Genomic DNA, 21,471 nt, shown 5'->3' on the forward strand with positions numbered 1-21,471 from the left:
CGATAACATATCCGTCGAGGCAATTGGTTTTTCATAAGAAGTGATTTGGAACGGCCATTCTTCAATGGAAATGCCTAAAAAGACGTCACAATACTGTAGACACCTTAGGGAATACGTGGGAAATGTAAGCTCATTCGTAGCTCATTCATAGCCATAAGGAGTCATTGGCATGAGGCGGTTTAAAAAAATGTGGCACTTCCTGGTTGGATTTTTATCTGGGTTTCGCCTGTAACATCAGTTCTGTGGCAGTCGCAGACAATATCTTTGCAGTTTTGGAAACGTCAGAGTTTTCTTTCCTAAGCTGTCAATTATTTGCATAGTCGAGCATCTTTTCGTGACAAAATATCTTGTTTAAAACGGGAACGTTTTTCATCCCAAAATTTTAATAGCTCCCCCTTTTTTATTTTAACCCCTTTTTCAATTATGATCTTGTCTCATCGCAGCAACTCCCCCACAAGCTTGGAAGAGGCGAAGGTCGGGTCATGCGTCCTCCGAAACATGCCCCGCCAAACCACGCGCCTTGACACCCGCACGCTTAATTCGGAGGCCAGCTGCACCAATGTGTTGGAGGAAACACCATTTTACTGATGACCGAAGTCAGTCGGCAGGCACCAGGTGTGCCACGAGTTGTTGGAGCGCGATGAGCCAAGTAAAGCAACCCTCCCTTAACCCTGACAACGCAGGGCGAATTGTGCACCACCCTATGGGACTCCCGTCTGTAGTGACACCTCTAGCACTGCAATGCTTAGACCGCTGCATCACTCGGAAAGCCCTAAAGAGTTTGTTTCTATCCCACCCCGGCTTCCAGACAGATCACCACAACACTGTCAGTTCCTACTGCTTGTTCAAGACATGCCCTTTGAGCATGAAGCACACATTTACAATGGCGTTTACCTACACATTAGCCTTTTATGTTATCAAACTGGTTCCTTGACATTTTTCAAACAAAGTTGACCTTTTCACAATAACCAATCCGATTTGTTTTGCACAGAACAATTTCGATAATTAATGCTCCTGGAAAGCCTGAGAATCCTGTCAATGTTAGTGGACCTAATCGATATTAAATACACATTAGTGGATGTGAGAAGCATTGCCTCAAAGCAGAGTCTTCTAACATCAACAATCACATGGTTTGCCATGTTAATGGAGGCTTTGATATCATGAGTCTATCTATATGATGTACAGATTAGGGAATCTGGTGGAGCATTGCCTCAAACTGACTCCTCTAAATGAACAGTGCTGTTCTATTGTATACCGCGTGGATTGATTGACAATTTTTTTAAACATACATAAGAGCATTTCAGCCAAACAGGCCTCCACATACAATTTAAAATATCATCAAGGATACGACAATAAAGCTTGAAAGCTTTGCTCGTGGCTGTGTAATCGACTGTGAATGGAGGCTTTGACAAGATTGGTCAATCCATAGGACGCACAAATGAGTGAAACTGTGAATCCGTGCAGCACTTCCTCTAAGCCGAGGCCTTTAAATGAAAAGCTTTCTTAGTCTTGATGATGAACTCAAGAGAACAGGGTTCGATCCCCGGGACCACCCATACGTAGAATGTATGCACATGCTTTTTGGATAAAAGCGTCTGCTAAATGGCATATATTATTATTATTATTATTATTATTATTATTATTATTATTATTATTATTATATTAACAGAACACTGATGACAGATTTACCTCCATCGTCACTGGAAGCTGCACATGCTTGGCATCCGCCTGATTCCACCTGAGCTGTGAATCATGCAGTGTGTGGCTTAGATAAGGTCCTGGGTATCTGGTATCTGCAGGTTAATAAAACAATCAGGAGTATCTATGGTATTTCATTTGGCTTCTCACGGTGGAGTAGAGTTTAAAATATTTTGTTAGGGCCGGTAATGTATGATGATTTGTTTATTTTGTTTATTGGTTTGCTATGATTGATTGATTTGCTATAATTGATTATTGGTTGCTTTGTTATGAGGTATGTCTGCTATGATGCACTGTTCAGGATCACATTGCAAATAAGTGTTACATGATCATTTCATGTGTTATCTTCTGAGCAATAGACCTGCACCATTTGTAAAATCTTTTCCACCACAAAAGTAAAAAAAAAAATCAAGAGTTGTTCACACACCTTAGTGAGGGGAAAAAGGTATTTGATCCCCTGCTGATTTTGTACTTTTGCCCACTGACTAAGAAATGATCAGTCTATAATTTTAATGGTAGGTTTATTTGAACAGTGAGAGACAGAATAACAACAACAAAATCCAGAAAAATGCATGTCAAAAATGTTAGAAATTTATTTGCATTTTAATGAGGGAAATAAGTATTTGACCCCTCTGCAAAACATGACTTAGCACTTGGTGGCAAAACCCTTGTTGGCAATCACAGAGGTCAGACGTTTCTTGTAGTTGGCCACCAGGTTTGCACACATCTCAGGAGGGATTTTGTCCCACTCCTTTTTGCAGATCTTCTCCAAGTCATTAAGGTTTCGAGGCTGACGTTTGGCAACTCAAACCTTCAGCTTCCTCCATAGATTGTCTATGGGATTAAGGTCTGGTGACTGTCTTGTGCTTCTTCTTGAGCCACTCCTTTGTTGCCTTGGCTGTGTGTTTTGGGTCATTGTCATGCTGGAATACCCATACATGACCCATTTTCAATGCCCTGGCTGAGGGAAGGAGGTTCTCACCCAAGATTTGACGGTACATGGCCCTGTCCATCGTCCCTTTGATGCAGTGAAGTTGTCCTGTCCCCTTAGCAGAAAAACACCCCCAAAGCATAATGTTTCCACCTCCATGTTTGACGGTGGGGATGGTGTTCTTGGGGTCATAGACAACATTCCTCTTCCTCCAAACATGGCGAGTTGAGTTGATGCCAAAGAGCTCCATTTGGTCACATCTGACCACAAGACTTTCACCCAGTTCTCCTCTGAATCATTCAGATGTTCATTGGCAAACTTCACACGGGCATGTATATGTGCTTTCTTGAGCAGGGGGACCTTGCGGGCACCGCAGGATTTCAGTCCTTCACGGCGTAGTGTGTTTTCTAATTGTTTTCTTGGTGAATATGGTCCCAGCTGCCTTGAGATCATTGACAAGATCCTCCCTTGTAGTTCTGGGCTGATTCCTCACCGTTCTCATGATCATTGCAACTCCACGAGGTGAGATCTTGCATGGAGCCCCAGGCCGAGGGAGATTGACAGTTCTTTTGAGTTTCTTCCATTTGCGAATAATCGCACAAACTGTTATCACCTTCTCACCAAGCTGCTTGGCGATGGTCTTGTAGCCCATTCCAGCCTTGTTTAGGTCTACAATCTTGTCCCTGACATCCTTGGAGAGCTCTTTGGTCTTGGTGGAGAGTTTGGAATCTGATTGATTGATTGCTTCTGTGGACAGGTGTCTTTCATACAGGTAACAAACTGAGATTAGGAGCACTCCCTTTAAGAGTGTTCTCCTAATCTCAGCTCGTTACCCGTATGAAAGACACCTGGGAGCCAGAAATCTTTTTGATTGAGAGGGGGTCAAATACTAATTTCCCTCATTAAAATGGAAATCAATTTATAACATTTTTGACATGCGTTTTTCTGGATTTTGTTGTTCTTATGCTGTCTCTCACTGTTCAAATAAACCTACCATTAAAATTATAGACAGATCATTTATTTGTCAGTGGGCAAACGTGCAAAATCAGCAGGAGATCAAATACTTTTCCCCCTCACTGTATATAGAGATCCAGGTGCATATAATCTCAATGTTTGACAATTTTTTTAAACTCCAGCACACTGGCATTCCTGCATGCTTCACACTGTGTTTAATTGGATGTCAAAGCAATGTTTAGGTCACTAGACCTTAATTAGGCACCAAATGGACGTGAACAGACTGAAACAGGGAGTGAATACTTGGGCTCATTTAGTTTTTTCCAGTCACCCAGCGTTTTAAAGTATTTTAAGTTGCATGCCCTAATGTACGACCCAGGGTTTTCCCCCACAAGTAACAATTAACATACTTGTGTTTTCTGTAAAGTATTACGCTTAAAAAATATACTTTATCCATGTGTCACAGTCACCAACTCAAAAAAAAGAGAGGCCTTTAGTCTATCAAGAATAATTTGAATTTATGAAAAACGTGCTGTTGGTTGACTGGTCTGACTTTTAAGGGTGACTATTGGTGTTTTTTCCGGGGAGGGCATGCAATTGGTGGTGAGTGAGTGATGGACAGGGTGGGAGGGGCTCTTCCTGTCCTTCTGGTTGGTCCAGTCCCTGACTTTGCACTAATGATAGCCTATTGACACATGATATGGTCCTAAAAGCAATGTGTGGCATCCTTCCTCTAGCTTCCAGCATTCTTCCATGCTGTGTAATAGATTCCGGAGGGCACAAAAACTCCTAGTTTCACACACATGCACAAGCACACACAAACACACTTACTTTCCACTCTGGGTGATTTACTGAATCCTGACTTGAGATGTATTACTCAAACACTTGAGCAAATCTCCTTTAGACATCAACGCATGATTTACATAGAAGTTCATCTTATGCCAGCATATCTTGAGCCCTGAATGCATTTTTAAGGAGATAGTTTGTATGAAAAATACATGTTTGTATCAACATGAAGACACGTTTATTTTAATTTCACCTCACCTTTAGTTTTTGATTGATCTGATTTTGATTGTTTTGTTGAGTGCAAGAATCCAAACTTTTTTCAGCAACAATAGAATACTATTTTAGTCTAACTGAATTAGGGGCTTACTCTGGTGTGTGAAGGAGTGCTGTGTGTGGGAGTGCGGGTGGCGAGAAGCCCGTAAGAAAGGGTTTTAGTTTTTTCACAGTCAGTGGAGAGGCCCGCTCACGCACACACAGTTCTGTAGATTGTGTTGAGGCTGGTACCTGTAACTGGTACTGTTGAATAACTACTGCTCTGAAATTACAAACCACCAACTGTCATTTGGGGATTTATTAAACTCTTGAACCATGACATCCGTTTATGGCTGCCAAAGCATACAGCGGCAAATTATGTACTGTGAAGTTGCTATAATAGTGTTTACCATGATTTTGAATGACTACCTAATCTCTGTACCCCACACATACAATTATGTGTAAGGTCCCTCAGTCGAGCAGTGAATTTCAAACAGATTCAACCACAAAGACCAGGGAGGTTACCCAATGCATCGCAAGGAAGGACACCTACTGGTAGATGGGTAAAAAAAAAAAGCAGACATTGAATATGCATTTGAACATGGTAAAGTTATTAATTACACTTTGGATGGTGTATCAACACACCAGTCATTACAAAAATACAGGTGTCCTTCAAAACTCAGTTGCCAGAGAGGAATGAAACTGCTCAGAGATTTCACCAGGCCAAAGGTGACCTTAAAATTGTTTCAGAGTTTAATGGCTGTGATAGGAGAAAACTGATGATGGATCAACAACATTGTAGTTACTCCAATACTAACTAAATGACAGGGTGAAAAGAAGAAAGCCTGTACAAAATACAAATATTCCAAAACATGTATCCTGTTTGCAATAAGGCACTAAAGTAAAACTGCAACAAAATAAATGGCAAAGAATTTAACTTTATGTCCTGATTACAAAGTGTTATGTTTGGGGCGAATCCAGCACAACACATTACTGAGTACCGCTCTTCAAATTTTCAAGCATGGTGGTGTCTGCATCATGTTATGGGTATGCTTGTCTAAGGATAGTTTGGGGGGATAAAAGGGAACTACCAGAGCTAAGGATAATCCTAGAGGAAAACCTGTTTTATTCTGCTTTTCAACAGACACTGTGAGACAAATGCACCTTTCAGCCAGACTCTAACCTAAAACACAAGGCCAAATATACACTGACATTGATTGTTCCAGAGTGTCCTAGTTACAGTTTTGACTTAAATCTATGGCAAGACTTTAAAATGGCTGTCTAGCAATGATCAACAACCAACTTGAGAGCTTGAAGACGTTAAAAGAATCATGTGCAAATATTGTACAATCCAGGTGTGAATATCTCTTAGAAACTTACCCAGAAAAAAACACAGCTGTAAGGTGATTTTAACATGTATTGTGAACACTTACAGTACCAGTCAAAAGTTTGGACACACCTACTTATTCAAGTGTTTCTTAGTTTTTTATAATTTTCTACATTGTAGAATAATAGTGAAGACATCAAAACTATGAAATAACATGTATGGAAAATGAAGTAACCAAAAAGTGTTAAACAAATCAAAATACATTTTATATTTGAGATTCTTCAAAGTAGCCACCCTTTTCCTTGATGACAGCTTTGCACACTGTTGGCATTTGCTCAACCAGCTTCACCTGGAATACTTTTCCAACAGTCATAAAGGAGTTCCCACATCTACTGAGCACTTGTTGGATGCTTTTCCTTCACTCCGCGGTCCAACTCATCCCAAACCATCTGATTGTGGAGGCCAGGTTATCTGATGCAGCACTCCATCACTCTCCTTCTTGGTCAAATAGCCCTTACACAGCCTGGAGGTGTGTTGGGTCATGGTCCTGTTGAAAAACAAATGATAGTCACACTAAGTGCAAACCAGATGGGATGGTGTATCACTGCAGAATGCTGTGGTAGCCATGCTGGTAAAGTGTGCCTTGAATGCTAAATACATCACAGAGTGTCACCAGCAAAGCAACCCCACACCATCACACCTCCTCCTCATTCACGGTGGGAACTACACATGCAGAGATCATCTGTTCACCTAGTTTGTGTCTCATTGGAACCAAATATCTCAAATTTGGACATCAGACGAAAGGACAGATTTTCACCGGTCTAATGTCCATTGCTCGTGTTTCTTGGCCCAAGTTCTTAATTTTCCACATTGACTGACCATGTCTTCAAGTAATGATGGACTGTCATTTCTCTTTGCTTTTTTGAACTGTTCTTGCCATAATATGGACTTGTTCTTTAACCAAATAGGGTTATCTTCTGTTTGCCACCCTTGCCTTGTCACCACACAACTGATTGACTCAAATCCATTTAGAAGGAAATCAATTCCACATATTAAACTTTTAACAAGGCACACCTGTTGAAAACCTCTACAGCATCGGTGGGTCCCCTGCGGGACAGTTGAGCTAACGTAAGCTAATGTGATTAGCATGAGGTTGTAAGTAAAAACAACATTTCCCAAGACATGGACATATCTGTTTTTGGCAGAAAGCTTCAATTCTTGTTAATCTAACTGCACTGTCCAATTTACAGTAGTATTACAGTGAAGGAATACCATGCTATTGTTTGATGAGAGTGCACAGTTATGATCTTGAAAATGAATTAATAAACCAATTAGGCACATTTAGGGGCGCCTTGATACAAGCATCTAAAACTTTGCATATACACTGCTGCCATCTAGTGGCCAAAATCGAAATTATGCCTCGGCTAGAATAATACATTATGGCCTTTCTCTTGCATTTCAAAGATGGAACAAAAAATACAAAAGAAATCACATGTTATTTTCTTTGTATTATCTTTCAGATCTAATGTGTTATACTTTCCTACATTAATTTAACATTTCCACATTTAAAAAAAAAATGGGCAGACTATCATCATGAACCTGGTTGAGAGAATGCCAAGAGTGTGCAAAGCTGTCATCAAGGCAAAGGGTGGCTACTTTGAAGAATCTGAAATATAAAATACATTTTGATTTTAACACTTTTTTGGTTACTACATGATTCCATATGTGTTATTTGGATGTCTTCACTATTGTTCCACAATGTAGAAAGGTCCAAATAAAGAAAAACCCTTTTGACTGCTACTTTATGTAAAAAGATATTTCTTAAATTAATTTGCAATAACTTTGCAAAGAGTTCTAAAACATATTTTCACTTTTTCATTATGGGGTATTGTGTGTAGACAGGGACAAATCAATTTTGAATTCAGGCTGTACCAACAAAATACAGAATAAGTCAGGGGTATGAATAGTTTCTGAAGGTACTGTCCTGTAGCAGTGCACATGCAAGGTTTGATTTAATTTAAGATCCAACTAGACTAAGTTGCATCTGCTTTTGATATACAGTATCTATGTACAGGTAACTGCCAAAATAAAGAAAAGGCCTTGAGTAAATGAGGGATACAAAGTATATGGAAAGCAGTTGCTTCCACACAGGTGTGGTCCCTGAGTTAATTAACCAATTATCATGCTTAGGGTCATATATATATATATATATATATATATATATATATATATATATATATAAAATGCCCAGTTTTACACATTATTTTGGCTACCATGGTTAGAAGAGAAGATATCTCAGTGACTTTGAAAGAGGGGTCTCAAAGGAGCATAAGGGGTTTAATGTGTTTGAGTGTGTACGTTTCTCAGTAACAAGATCTCAACGCAATGACTACGTTTGAGAGATTCAAGAGTGACGCCTGAGTGTGTTTTCCACCACCATCAACAAAACACCACATGATGGAATTTCTCGTGGAAGACGGGTGTCGAATAACTCCAATAGATTTCCAGATACTTGCAGAATCTATGCCAAGGCGCATTGAAGCTGTTCCGGTGGCTCGTGGTGGCCCAATGTCCTATTAAGACACAATGTTCGGTTTCCTTTATTTAGGCAGTTATCGGTATGTTTAATGCTGATGCTTATATCTGATAACCATATACAATTATAGTGTGCATGGCTTTGTGTTCATCCGCTTGATTAATAAATTAATGACCTGAGGCTTGTTTCAAGTGATCTTCACATGACCACCTTCCTAATCCTAATCCTCCCCTCTGTTCTCCAGGAAGACAACGAGATCCCCTCCAGCATGTTCATCAAGGACTCCCCCAAGACCCGCCAGGCCAGCCAGCTTGAGGACGACGCCCCTGCGGCACCTGCCCCGTCTGTCACCGGCATAGATGCCGACCGCTCTCAGGAGGAGGGTCTCCATAACATCAGCCTGTACTCCTCCGACAATGATACCGGGGGTCTCCACGAGGACGACGAAGCCCTGGAGGGAGAGGCAGAGCTGGGCCTAGAAGCGGCCCTGCCCTCCTTCGAGAGATCCAGAGCCGACCGGCTGAAGCGCTCCAGCCTGAAGAAGGTGGACAGCCTGAAGAAGGCCTTCTCGCGCCAAAGCATCGAGAAGAACATGACCAGGATCAGCACCAAGATCGTGCCACCCGCGAGCCGTGAGAAGATCAAGAAAAGCTTTACACCAAACCACCCTAAGAGTCTCGCCGCCAAGAGCTCTTCTTTCAAGGTGTCGCCCATGACGTTCAATGTGAAGAAGTTGCGAGGCGAAGGGGAGGCCTCGACACAGCCCGGAGGCTCGCCTAGCGGGCAAGCCCACGTGGAGATCCCTCCCTTGGGTAGCATGGATGGGGATCTGCCCCTGGCCGAGGTGTACTCCCAGGAAGGGCTGGGTGTGGAGGGGGGAGAGGAGCTAGCTAGTCCTTCTACCCCTGGGAGCGTGCAGGCCGATTTGACCATCAATGGAGAAGCGGGGAGCCTTGAGTGTGATCTGACCATCGATCATCAACCGGGGCTTGCTCTCCCGGAGCATGATGACGATATGGGGGAGGAGGAAGAGGTTTATGATGAGGTAGAGGAGCAGGAAAGCCTGGTGGAGGTAAAGGACCCCATATCTGCTGTAGAGCAAGCTTCATAATCTCATCCCTCATCTTTTGCTCCTCCACATTCCCTGGGTATTTTATGTTAACATGCCAAAACTGTAGTCATCCCTCCATCTTTCCAGCCTACCAATTTCAAAAAAATATCAAGCCCCAGTGCTAACGAGCCCCTAACCATTCCTGGCCCTCCAATGCCTCCAGCCCTGCATGTACAATTAATCCAAGAGATCCATGGACATATCCCAGATCACCAAGCTTCCATTTCAGAGATCCTGATTTATCAAGAGTGATCAAGATATCCTGCATCAGTTGCTCCTGCTTGGTCTGTATAGCTACCTACCCTTCTTTGGGGTTACCTTAGGAAAAGAACCAGCAAGCCAAGCGACTATAACTCACCTTCCCAACTGGAACCTAGGCTTCTGAACAGCACATCTCCAGGATGCTGAGCCAACTCACTCTCTCTGTTTATCTGTCTTTGCATGGGCCTCTCAGTCTGACGGATAGTCTCTTTGTTCTCCTGCCTCGCTTGAATGCCGGTAAATCCTTGGCAAAGAGGGTAGAGCCCACAGCTTGGGAAGGGTAGCCCATTGCCAGGTTGTCTGGGCATTGGTATGGGGCGGTAGCTACGTTTCTAAAGCAAGGTCGGTGTAAGGCTGAGGTTTGTGACATATGCATTTGACCAAGGTCTGGATGTAACCATATAACCCGAGTGCAGGGTAAAAATGGAGCCATAGCATTAAGGCAATTTCATGCCATCCCTACTTTAGTTCATTTATTTGCCATAATATATATACTCATCAGACCTCTCATGACAAAAACAGCTTGAAAGTGGTAAGTTAAGGGAGGGTAAGTTGATATCTCTGTATTAGGGTAAGGTCTACTGGGAGCACTATTGAGACAGAGGATGACTTGGGACCTTAAGGCTCTACACTGGGACTTTCCTAAACACCCTATATCAGGGCAATCATAATCTTACGTTTATGTATATATTTGATTATAGGGAGTTAAATATCAGTAGGCATAACGACTTATATAAAATCATATTTGAGTACTGTCACCTGACTTTCATAAATATACTGTAAAAATTGTAATGTTGGAGTTGATTACGTGTGCATTTGGTGCACCTAAAGTTGGCATAGCACTCACATAAGCAATGTTGACACATTCCTATATGGTTGAAACACACATGCACACAAACACTAGATTAACTAGCACACATTTACAGAGGCACCCACAAAGACAATCACACACACACTCATACACGCACGGAATTCTTCAAACTTACACTGGCTGTTGTGGGTAATTGCCATGCTGGAGTGAGGAATTCCTGTTTTGGAAGCCCTGTTGAAAAAAACAGCATAGACCAGCATAGGCTGGTGACCAGCCTTCATTGTTTGGACACTGGTCACCAGCATTCCAGCATATGGTGGCCACCCGCAAAACCTGCATCAAGTTACGTTATGCTGGATTTGCAAAGTGATGTCTAATTCCTAATGGAATCCAGCCTGAACGGGGATATCCAACAATTTGAATGTTTATTCACCCACGATTTGCATTCAGAATGATTGCCAGGGTTTTGCCCTCAAAACATCAAATCAAGCTTTATTTATGCAGCACATTTCAGACATGGAATGCAACGCAATGTGCTTTATGGGGGGACAAATCAAAAATGATAATATAGGTGAAATATTTACTACACAACAAACATAAGATAAAAAACTAAAGAATGGTACAAAATAAACCAATGGCTGTGCTGTGTAGGCAGTTCAGGAGGAGAGTCAAAGGGTTTTTCTAAAAATGATTTTTGATTAGGCCTAATCCAAAAATGCACTCCTGCGTGCGGACTACCCTAAAGCTTTTGTTCTGTTCAGTTCAGTTTGAGAAGGAGAGCTCAAAGATGACGAGGACCAGAGGTCAACTTTGATTGCTTGCTACTACTATAATTTATTTTATTAAAAACAATGTTACTTTTCCATTCTGAAAGCGTTTTGATCAGAGTTATTGGCCTCAATCAGCCAGATTCGATTGTGGTGACTGAAACTTGAAACAGCAGCCGTGGCACAATCAATTGGAAATTGACAGCTAATGGTGCTGAAAGTAGGCAAATTTGAGTAGGCATAATTAATTTGACTTTACTAACAACAAGAGGACTTTGTGTTGGAGCCTATTTATTCATATTTAAGAAATAAGAGGTAGGCCTACCTGTTTGGCAGATTAAATTAGGCAATAGGCTGCTATATAGATATATTTTCTCAGTCAATTACACGTCAGTGAAGGGGGTATGAGGGTATGCCATAGCCCTACTTTTTATGAAAGAAAATGGCAAAAAGCACAAGCTTACCTCTTGTTAGTTTAATATTTTAAAACTGATCCAATTATATAACGTGATATATTAGAGCACTTTGGTCCTTGATGCTTTTTGCATTGTTTCGTGTCTTTGACATTCAGAGGCTGAGACACAACCTTCTATAGCCAAGGACCCCAAAAATATACTTTGCTTGGGAAGTAATTCTAATTCTCTCTATCAATTGATTAGGCGATTCACTTTCTGTACAATACATGTTTAAACCCAGGAAACTTTCAGGGAAACCGTTGTGACCATCTCTCGTTGAGTTAAGCCACAGAAAAGGGATATTTTTTTCTCAGACCTGCAAATACGATGATAGATTCATGCAATGCTTCTACTATAAAGGAGATCTTTCCCCCCCTACTCTCTTCCACGGTGGTCTGTGAACCCACAACCTTCTGGCCAGCAGCCCTGTGGGTTATCAAAGTTCCTGCATTGCTATGTAATGTTTACAGGAAGAAGAACACTTTCTAAAACTGTTTCTAGAAGGCTCCGGTCTGTCCAAGATGTGAGGATAAATGGTATAGACATGTTCTCCGCTATCCACTTTGTTTAAATTATTATTAGGGGTATTTTCAAGCATTCAGGGAGGGTTTAATTGAAATGTAACTGATGAACTGTCCATATTCATTTCAGAAAGATCCCATTTTCTCAATTGTAACCCTTACTACAAAATAATGTTCACCACCTAAACTGGAACAGTTTCAGTAACGGGTGAAATAAGTTCAACTAAGGTATTGGGTTAGTATGCATGTCATGTATCTTTGTGTAGCATAAGATAAATTAATTGATTAATTAAAACAATCAATGTACATGCAAAAACACAGATATTGAAACAAACTATTCTAGAAAATCAAACTGCAATATAGCATGCTGGGAAATATGATAATGATGCCCGTAGTTGAACAGACCAGCTCGTCCAGCTAGACCATGCTAGACCAGCCAGCATACACTCCAAAGAAGAAGAAAAAAGGTTTTGCCAGGGCTTAGGGTAATATTATTTTTCATATTAAGAATTCCCTCTCCACAGTGTTTTCCTTTTATGCCATGAAATGCTACACTGTTGCAAAGTTCATTTAATTGCATGGTACACTATAGGCTACTGATTGCAGTGAAAGGAAGGTAAACAACAAGTTACTGATTTTCTACAGCTGAATGAAGGTGTTATTGCTGTAAAAGGATAGTATGCTGCTGAATGCTGGTTACCTATGATTATACCTCACTTGGGATTTTAACTCAAACTCTTTGTTGCTAATGACCTGAACTTCCTGCTACACCACCATGACCATGTGCATGACAGTGCTTGGCCACAGATTTAAATGGCAAGAACAAAATTCTGTACACTGCTAGAAGCTGCCCAGAATCAAGTCCATAATTGTATAATTATCTGACAACACCAATGTGAAAATATCAGTCCTCAGGGACATTTGATGTAATGTGTGCATAAATGCTTTGGGGATTTGAACTTAGAGGCCTTTAGGCAGAAGTGCATTAATGTTTCAACAGTGCCACCAGGTACATCTTTGGTACCAAGAACATGTACATTCAGAAAGTATTCACATCCCTTGACCTTTTCCCCATTTTGTACAGCCTGAATTTGAAATGGATTACATTGTGATTTCTTTTGTGACTGGCCTAACACAATGCACCATAATGTCAAAGTGGAATTATGTTTTTATGTTTTTTTACAAATTCATTACAAATTAAAAGCTGAAATGTTTTAAGTCAATAAGTAAATCAACCCCTTTGTTATGGCAAGCCAAAATAAGTTTGGGAGTAAAGATTTGCTTAACAAGTCACATAATAAGATCCATGGACTCACTCTGTGTGCATTGTGTTTAATGTGATTTTTGAATGACTACCTCATCTCTGAAAAATACCAGTGGTCTGGGGCGGCAGGTAGCCTAGTGGTTAGAGCATTGGATTTGTAACCGAAAGGTTGCAAGATCAAATCCCCAAGCTGATAAGATAAACATCGGTCTTTCTTTTCCTGAACAAGGCAGTTAACCCACTGTTCCTAGGCCGTCATTGAAAATTAGAATTTGTTCTTAACTGACTTGACAAGAAAAATATATTTGGGGGCATGGTCTAATATGTGTGTTTGTGCCAACTATCAGTGGAAGTGTTGTACCAGTTTAAGTGGTTGATGGTTGTGGTCAAACATGGTCCGTTTTGCAGTTGTTGTAAGAGCATGTGACATTAAATAAGAACTTTCCTGTTAAAAGGTTACTTTGTAATTTACAGTAAATTCATGGAAGTTAGTTATATGAATATTACTGAATTTTGTGCCGCTGAATTGACAAAGCGCTGTCAGTTATTGTAAAATTCACAGCAACTGCTAGGAACATACTGACAGTTAGGTTGCCAGTTAATCTATTGTAAAACGCACAGTAACATATTTGCAACGAGCTGCCAGTAGCTCACTGTAACTTCAAGGAACTTTTCTGATTACAAGAACGCTTATGACAGGTGATAACTATTATGTAGTCTTTTGCATGAGCACACTTGGGACCCAGCCTCACCTGGCATCAACATCTATGTTGGCAGCAAAATGACCTTCCTGCCACACAATCAGGTCAATGAGTGTGATAGAAGCCAGCCAAAGTATGTTTCTGTGAATTCTACAATTACTACTTGCAGCAAGCTGACAGTAAGTTGACATTTAAACATGAACGTCACAGTGACCAACTTCCATTAACTTACAGGAAAATGCACAGTAACCTTTAACAGTTCAGCTCTTATTTTGTCACAAGCTCTTACAACATAAGTAACATTATTTTCACGGACTGACTCTGTGTGCAATACTAGTGTTTAAGATGGTTTTTGAATGACTACCTCATCTCTATACCCCACACATACAGATAATTGTAAGGTCCCTCAGTCCAGCAGTGAATTTCAAACAGATTCAGCCACATAGACTGAGGTTTTCCTTACCAAGAAGACAGTGAATATTTGAGTGGTTTTGACTTAAATCTGCTTGGAAATATATGGGAAGACCTGAAAATGGTTGCCTAGCAATGATCAACAACCAATTTGACATAGCTTGAAGAATTTTGAAAATAGTAATTGGCCAAATGTTGCACATGTGTGCAAAGCTCTTAGAGACATACCCAGAAAGACTCACAACTGTAATCGCTGATTCTAACATGCATTGCCTCAGGGTTGAAGATTTGTTTAATCAAGATATATATATATATATGTGTTTTTTTATATTTCTAATGTTGACATTAGAATATTTTGTGAAGACCGTTGGCAATTTTTTTTTTTACAATTAAGTCCTTCTGAATCCCACTTTGTAACAAAATGTGGAGAAAGTCAAGGGGTGTGAATACTTTCTGCATGCACAGTAGCCAATAATTTGGGACATTTTGAAACAAATTTTCTTCATGTCATAATGTTTTTTCAGAGCTGTCTAAAATACAATAGATTTATTGAGATGGTGCATATTAAAATAATGTATTAGACTTTAAATGCAGATGTTCCAAAGGCGAGCATCAGCAACTTGTATGAGTGGAGGCCTGGAGATGCTAAACATGTTTGTTACTTAACCGTCAATTACTGTGAGACCGGCAGTCTTTCGCATGACAATAGCCGGCTGACAAAATTTAATGACCACTACAACCATAGTCACATGAACAGATCTAGTATTGTAGCAGGAAATTCAGGTTGCTGGCAACTGAGGAGTTGTGAGTTCAAATCCCAAGTAAGGTTGACACCAAAGTAATCATAATTTTACTGGTTGGCAAAACCACGCCCATCAGTATCATATTTCCCAGCATTGCAGTTAGATTTTAAGAATAGTTGTTTTCAATATCTGTGTTGCATGTCCATTGATTGGTTAAGGAATACATTAATTTATGTTTTGCTACACAAAGATAAATAACTAAGTTAATCCAATCTTTTAGTTGGACTTATTGCACCCGTGACTGAAATGGTTGTTCGAGTTTAGTCTAATTTTGTTTATCTTTCTGACACTGGCAGTCATTCTAAATCCACTCTGGATGGATTCCAATAGGAATTAAACATCACTTTGCAAGCCAGCATAATGTAACTTCTTGCTGGTCACCAGAGCCTGCAGGTAGCGAGGGGAAGTTCCTCATTGTTCAGTAGGTGAGCACCATGGTTTTGTAGTGGATGTGAGCTTCAACTGGAAGCTAGTGGAGTGTGCGGAGGAGCGGGTGACAAGAGGGAACTTGGGAAGATTTAAAACCATGCGGGCTGCAGCATTCTGAATTAGTTGATAGCACAAGTGGGGAGCCCAGCAAACAGCGAGTTGCAGCAGTCCAGACGGGAAAGGACAAGAGCCTGGATTAGGACCTGCACTGCTTCCTGTGTGAGGTATGGATGTTGTAGAGCATGAGCCTGCAGGAGCGGGTCACTGCTTTGATGTTTGCAGAGAACAACAGGGTCATGCCAAGGTTCTTTGCACTCTGAGAGGGTTACACTGTGGCGTTGTCAACCGTGATGGAGAGGTCTTTGAGCAGGCAGGCCTTTTCTGGGAGGAAGAGCAGTTCTGTCTTGACGAGTTAGAGCTTGAGGTGGTGGGCCGACATCGAAGTTGAGCTAATGCCAACACCAATTTAATTATTCGAAATCTATGCCTGGGAGATTAGAAAGGCACACTTCTGGAGAAAGGGGGAGAATCGGAACAAATAAGGGATGATTTTTGAGGGGAGGCATAAGCTGAACAGAGACGTGTGTCCACCTCTTTGCGCACATGCATGGCCTTTCATTTTTTACCACAAGCTATACTTGTAGTGTAAAATATCATGGCATTGCAACCAGGGCCACCATTTGTCACATTTTCATGACAGAAATATGTCCCGGGTTCACATCCCAGGTAAACACATGAAATACCACTTTTGATCTTGAAGTTGAACCCTACATTGCCCCAGTATATCTCCAACCTATTTGTTGTCATGTAAAAACTATGCAACGGAAGTGCTGTTGGTCATTACGGAGGTCTGGTAAACAAAGAAAAAATCCAATGCCTGTAACGGAAATTCAAATTTTCTCAAAAACGCTTTAGCGGGAAAGCGCAGCAAGAAGTCCTTCCTATAAATATTCCATGGTGTTTCATTGTCTGATGAAAAGTGTTTGAACTTTGAACAATGGAACCTATGGAGGAGGAAGAAGGCATATGTCTTAGATGATCAAATATAGAAGTATGAAATATTTACACATTATATAATGAAATTATAAGCCTTCTATCTGTAATACAGTATCTATGGTATGTGCTCGTCCACGTATGGATGGTGTTTCCTCTTATAGATATCACAGTACTGAAAAAAGTGCCAAACTTTAAATTTGTGTGTACAATATGTAGAGATTACGATTAAAATGTGACTGATTTTGAGCTTTTCAATAAGCTTCATAGTGCTTTACATTGCATGGGAGTAACGCACCCCACCTGCTACCATTGTGTACAGTAGCACACCAACCTGGGTGATGCACAGCATCCATTTTATGCCAGAAAAGCTCACCACACATTGGCTCTCACAGTGAAAGAGGTGAATGTCACAGGTATCAAGTCCCCATACATGGAGTACTAGTATTGTTACTGTAACATTTTGGTTTTAGATGATACTTTATTTAGTCACATTATTTCACCCAGTTGTCTGCCCTCAAGCCAAATAACTTATTTTTCCGTGGCAGAAAACTCTTAGCAACATTTACTGTAATGTATTTTCTTCCTATAGCCACTACTTGTAATTGATTTGCTCGAGTTCAGCATCACAATACGTAAATAAAGATTTGTAACAACTGTTGGAGTCTACCTGTGTTTCTTCAATTGCCACACAAAGTCATGTATTACTGACAGTGGAGGCTCCTCCGAGGAGGAAGGGGAGGAACATCCTCAGCAAAATTTCATAAACATGTAAATAGTGAAACATTAAAAAAGTCTTTAGATAATGGATTTTAAATACACTGTTTTGCAATGGTCTACAGTAACTTCAAAAGTACTGTCTTGGGTAGCACCGTGGTAGTTGGAGGACAGCTAGTCCTCCTCTGACTACATTGACTTCAATACAAAACATTGGAGGCTTGTCACCCCCTTCCATAGACATACATGGTAATTATGACCACTTCCGGAGGATGTACTCCAACCAATCAAAGCTTTTTCAGTATGAACTGACATGTTGTCCATCCAATCATAGCATGAGGATCAGAGAATGAACCTAGTGTGTTGTATTGAGATTGTGCCACAGAGCATTATGGAGGTTCTATTTGTTGAGACGCTTAGTGACGTTGTTGGATAGAGATTAAGAGTGATAGTTGAGCATATTTAGGATATTATTCCATTCAAATTACAGGAGACGGAGAAGGTATCAAATAAATTGTTTTCTTGATTTTAGAACTTGATTTTTGGGTCCAGTTAGTGCAATTTATAAAAATGTGCCTTGCTAACTTCAGTAGCTAGCTAGCTACCAGCGTGAGTGTGCAGTTTTCGCCGCCATAATGGTAGAATGACCAACGCTGCCAAAAATGTTGTGGACTTTTTGTTGAAGAACCCCTTTCATTCTCTGGGGTACACGGAAAACCTGACAGAATCCCGCACGGAATATCATGGAGTCAGCAGGAGCGGATGCGCCCTCCCCGTCCATGGAGGAGCGTGTCCTCCAGCATACAGCCGTGATGGTGAGAATGGAGAGATGGGAGAGGAGCAGCCTCCCTACCCCGTCTTCAGCCACTCTCCAGCCTGCACCACCACCTTCTCCGGCGGAGTCCGGCCCCAGCGGGATCCGGCTCGCACTCCCGAGGGTGTACGATGGGACGGCTGCCCGGGTGCAAGGGGTTCCTGCTCCAGCTGGAGCTTTACCTGGCGACCGTTCACCCGACTCCCTCGGGAGAGGAGAGTGTCAACGTCCTCGTCTGCTGACTTTCAGGCAAAGCCCTGGAGTGGGCTAACGCGGTTTGGGAGGGTCCAGACTCGGCGAGGGACCATTACCCAGAGTTCAACCTGCTGTTTCATCTAAGGCAGCAGACGAGGAGCGAACAGGATTTTGCGCTGGAGTTCCGGACCCTGGCCGCCGCCGTGGAGTGGAATGACAGGGCCCTGATGGACCATTATAGGTGTAGCCTGCGGGAGGACGTCCGCAGGGAGCTAGCCTGTCGTGACACGACCCTCATTCTGGACCAACTGATTGACATGTCCATCATCAACAACTTGCTGGTTGCTCGCGGGCGTCCAGATCAGGTCCTGTTTGTTCCACCCCCCAGGACTCCAGCTCCGACACCCATGGAGTTAGGGGGTTCTGCAGCTAGGGTGACCGGAGGAGGAGCCTCCTCCTGCTCCAGTTGTGATCTGGGAGTCGAGGGGCAGGCAGAGCACTTCTCGGACACCTCAGGTGAGTCAGCACCCGGCTCACCCAGAGCTCCCTGTTGGTCATATGTATGTGTTGATTTCCTTTCCTGAGTTTTCCCCTCTTTCCCAGCATAAGGCGCTAGTCGATTCAGGCGCAGCGGGAGTTTTATGGACCGCGGGTTGGCACTTAAGTTAGTGATTCCCTTGGTTCAGATGGACCAACCATTCCCCATGCACCCATGCACGCCCTAGACAGTCGACCGTTTGCGTCAGGGCTGATCAGGGAGGCCATGGTTCCACTGGACATGGTGACGCAGGGGAGTCATGAGGAGCGGATTAGTCTCTTCCTCATTGATTCTCCTGCATTTCCGGTGGTGCTGGGGATTCCCTGGTTGGCTTATCACAATCCCACATTTTTTTGGAAACAGGGGGCTCTTAAGGGGTGGTCAGAGGAGTGCTCAGGTAGGTGTGTGGGAGTTTCCATCGGTGCGACGACGGTGGAGAATCCGGACCAAGTCTCCACCGTGCGCACTTCCCGAATATGCCGATATGGAAATCGCGTTCTGTAAAAATAGGGCGACCCAATTACCACCTCATCGACGAGGGGATTGTGAGATAAACCTCCAGGTGAACGCCGCACTTCCCAGGAGTCACGTGTATCCCCTGTCACAGGAGGAGACAGTGGCTATGGAGACATATGTCACCAAATCTCTGGGACAGGGGTACATTCGGCCCTCCACATCACCCGCCTCCTCAAGTTTGTTTTTTGTGAAGAAGAAGGAGGGAGGTCTGCGTCTGTGCATTGACTATAGAGGTCTAAATTCCATCACAGTGGGGTTAAGTTACCCGCTACCTCTCATCGCCACGGCGGTGGAGTCATTCCACGGAGCACGCTTTTTCACTAAACTGGATCTCAGGAGCGCGTATAACTTTGTGCGAATCGGGGAGGGAGATGAGTAGAAGACCGCATTTAGTACCACATCCATTATGAGTACCTCGTCATGCCGTATGGGTTGAAAAATGCTTGAGACGTTTTTCAATCCTTTGTAGACGAGATTCTCAGGGACCTGCACGGACAGGGCGTGGTGGTTTACATCGATGACATTCTGATCTATTCCGCCACACACGCCACGCATGTGACTCTGGTGTGCAAGGTACTTGGGCGACTGTTGGAGCATGAGCTGTATGTCAAGGCCGAGAAAGGTGTATTCTCTAAACAAGCTGTCTCTTTCCTGGGGTATCACATTTCCACATCGGGGGTGGTGATGGAGTGTGACCGCATTGCGGCCGTGCGTAATTGGCCGAATCCAACCACGGTAAAGGAGGTGCAGTGGTTTTTAGGGTTGGCCAATTACTACCAGATGGTTTATCTGGGCAGGTGGCTGCTCCCGTTACCTCACTGCTGAAGGGGAGCCGGTGCGTTTGCGGTGGTCGGCGGAGGCGGATGGAGCTTTTGGTCGTCTGAAGGCGTTGTTTACCGATACTCCCATATTGGCACATCCGGACGATGTTTTTCAACAGATTTCATTTGATCATACCTTATAGACCAGGTTCCCGTAAGGCTAAGGGCGACGCACTGTCCCGTCTCTATGATACCGAGGAGCAGTCTATCGAGCCCACCCCCATACTTCAGGCCTCTTGTCTGGTGGCACCGGTGGTATGGGAGGTGGACGCGGACATCGAGCAGGCGTCACGGTTAGAACCTACTCCACCACAGTGTCCAGCTGGTGAGTGGTACGTCCCACTTGGTGTTCGTGATAGATTGATCAGGTGGGCCCACACACTACCCTCCTCTGGTCATCATGGGATCGATAGGACGGTGCGGGGTCTTAGGGGGAAGTACTAGTGGCCCAAGGATGTGAGGGTTTATGTTTCCTCCTGTGCGGTGTGCGCCCAGTGTAAGGCTCCTAGACACCTGCCTAGAGGGAAGTTACAGCCCCTCCCCGTTTCACAGCGGCCTTGGTCACACCTGTCTGTGGACTTCCTCACCGATCTTCCTCCGTCACAGGGGAACACCACGATCCTGGTTGTTGTGGATCGGTTTTATAAGTCCTGTCGTCTCCTCTCTTTGCCCGGTCTCTCTACGGCCCTGCAGACTGTGGAGGCCCTGTCTACACACGTCTTCCGGCACTACGTGGTGCTTTTACACCTGCATTGTTTGCTGTTTGGGGTTTTAGGCTGGGTTTCTGTACAGCACTTTGAGATATCAGCTGATGTACGAAGGGCTATATAAATACATTTGATTTGATTTGATTTGACAT

General features: G+C 42.7%; 1 protein-coding gene and 1 long non-coding RNA gene across 2 annotated transcripts in view; one reads left to right on the forward strand and one right to left on the reverse strand.

Annotated features, from left to right (window-relative positions):
* LOC118385856 (caveolae-associated protein 2-like) overlaps positions 1-17,668 on the forward strand; it is a 31,253-nt gene extending 13,585 nt beyond the window's left edge. Inside the window, exon 2 of the mRNA XM_035773015.2 lies at positions 8,729-17,668. Coding sequence (XP_035628908.1) covers positions 8,729-9,595 — 867 coding nt within the window. The 3' untranslated portion in view covers positions 9,596-17,668. The remainder of the gene's footprint in view (positions 1-8,728) is intronic.
* The window catches only part of LOC118385857 (uncharacterized), a 32,044-nt gene continuing 15,924 nt past the window's right edge, over positions 5,352-21,471 (reverse strand). The window contains exon 3 of the long non-coding RNA XR_004826113.2: positions 5,352-6,495. This is a non-coding gene — a long non-coding RNA (uncharacterized LOC118385857). The remainder of the gene's footprint in view (positions 6,496-21,471) is intronic.

The sequence above is a fragment of the Oncorhynchus keta genome, chromosome 7 (genome assembly GCF_023373465.1).
Source record: "Oncorhynchus keta strain PuntledgeMale-10-30-2019 chromosome 7, Oket_V2, whole genome shotgun sequence".
Lineage (NCBI taxonomy): Eukaryota > Metazoa > Chordata > Actinopteri > Salmoniformes > Salmonidae > Oncorhynchus > Oncorhynchus keta.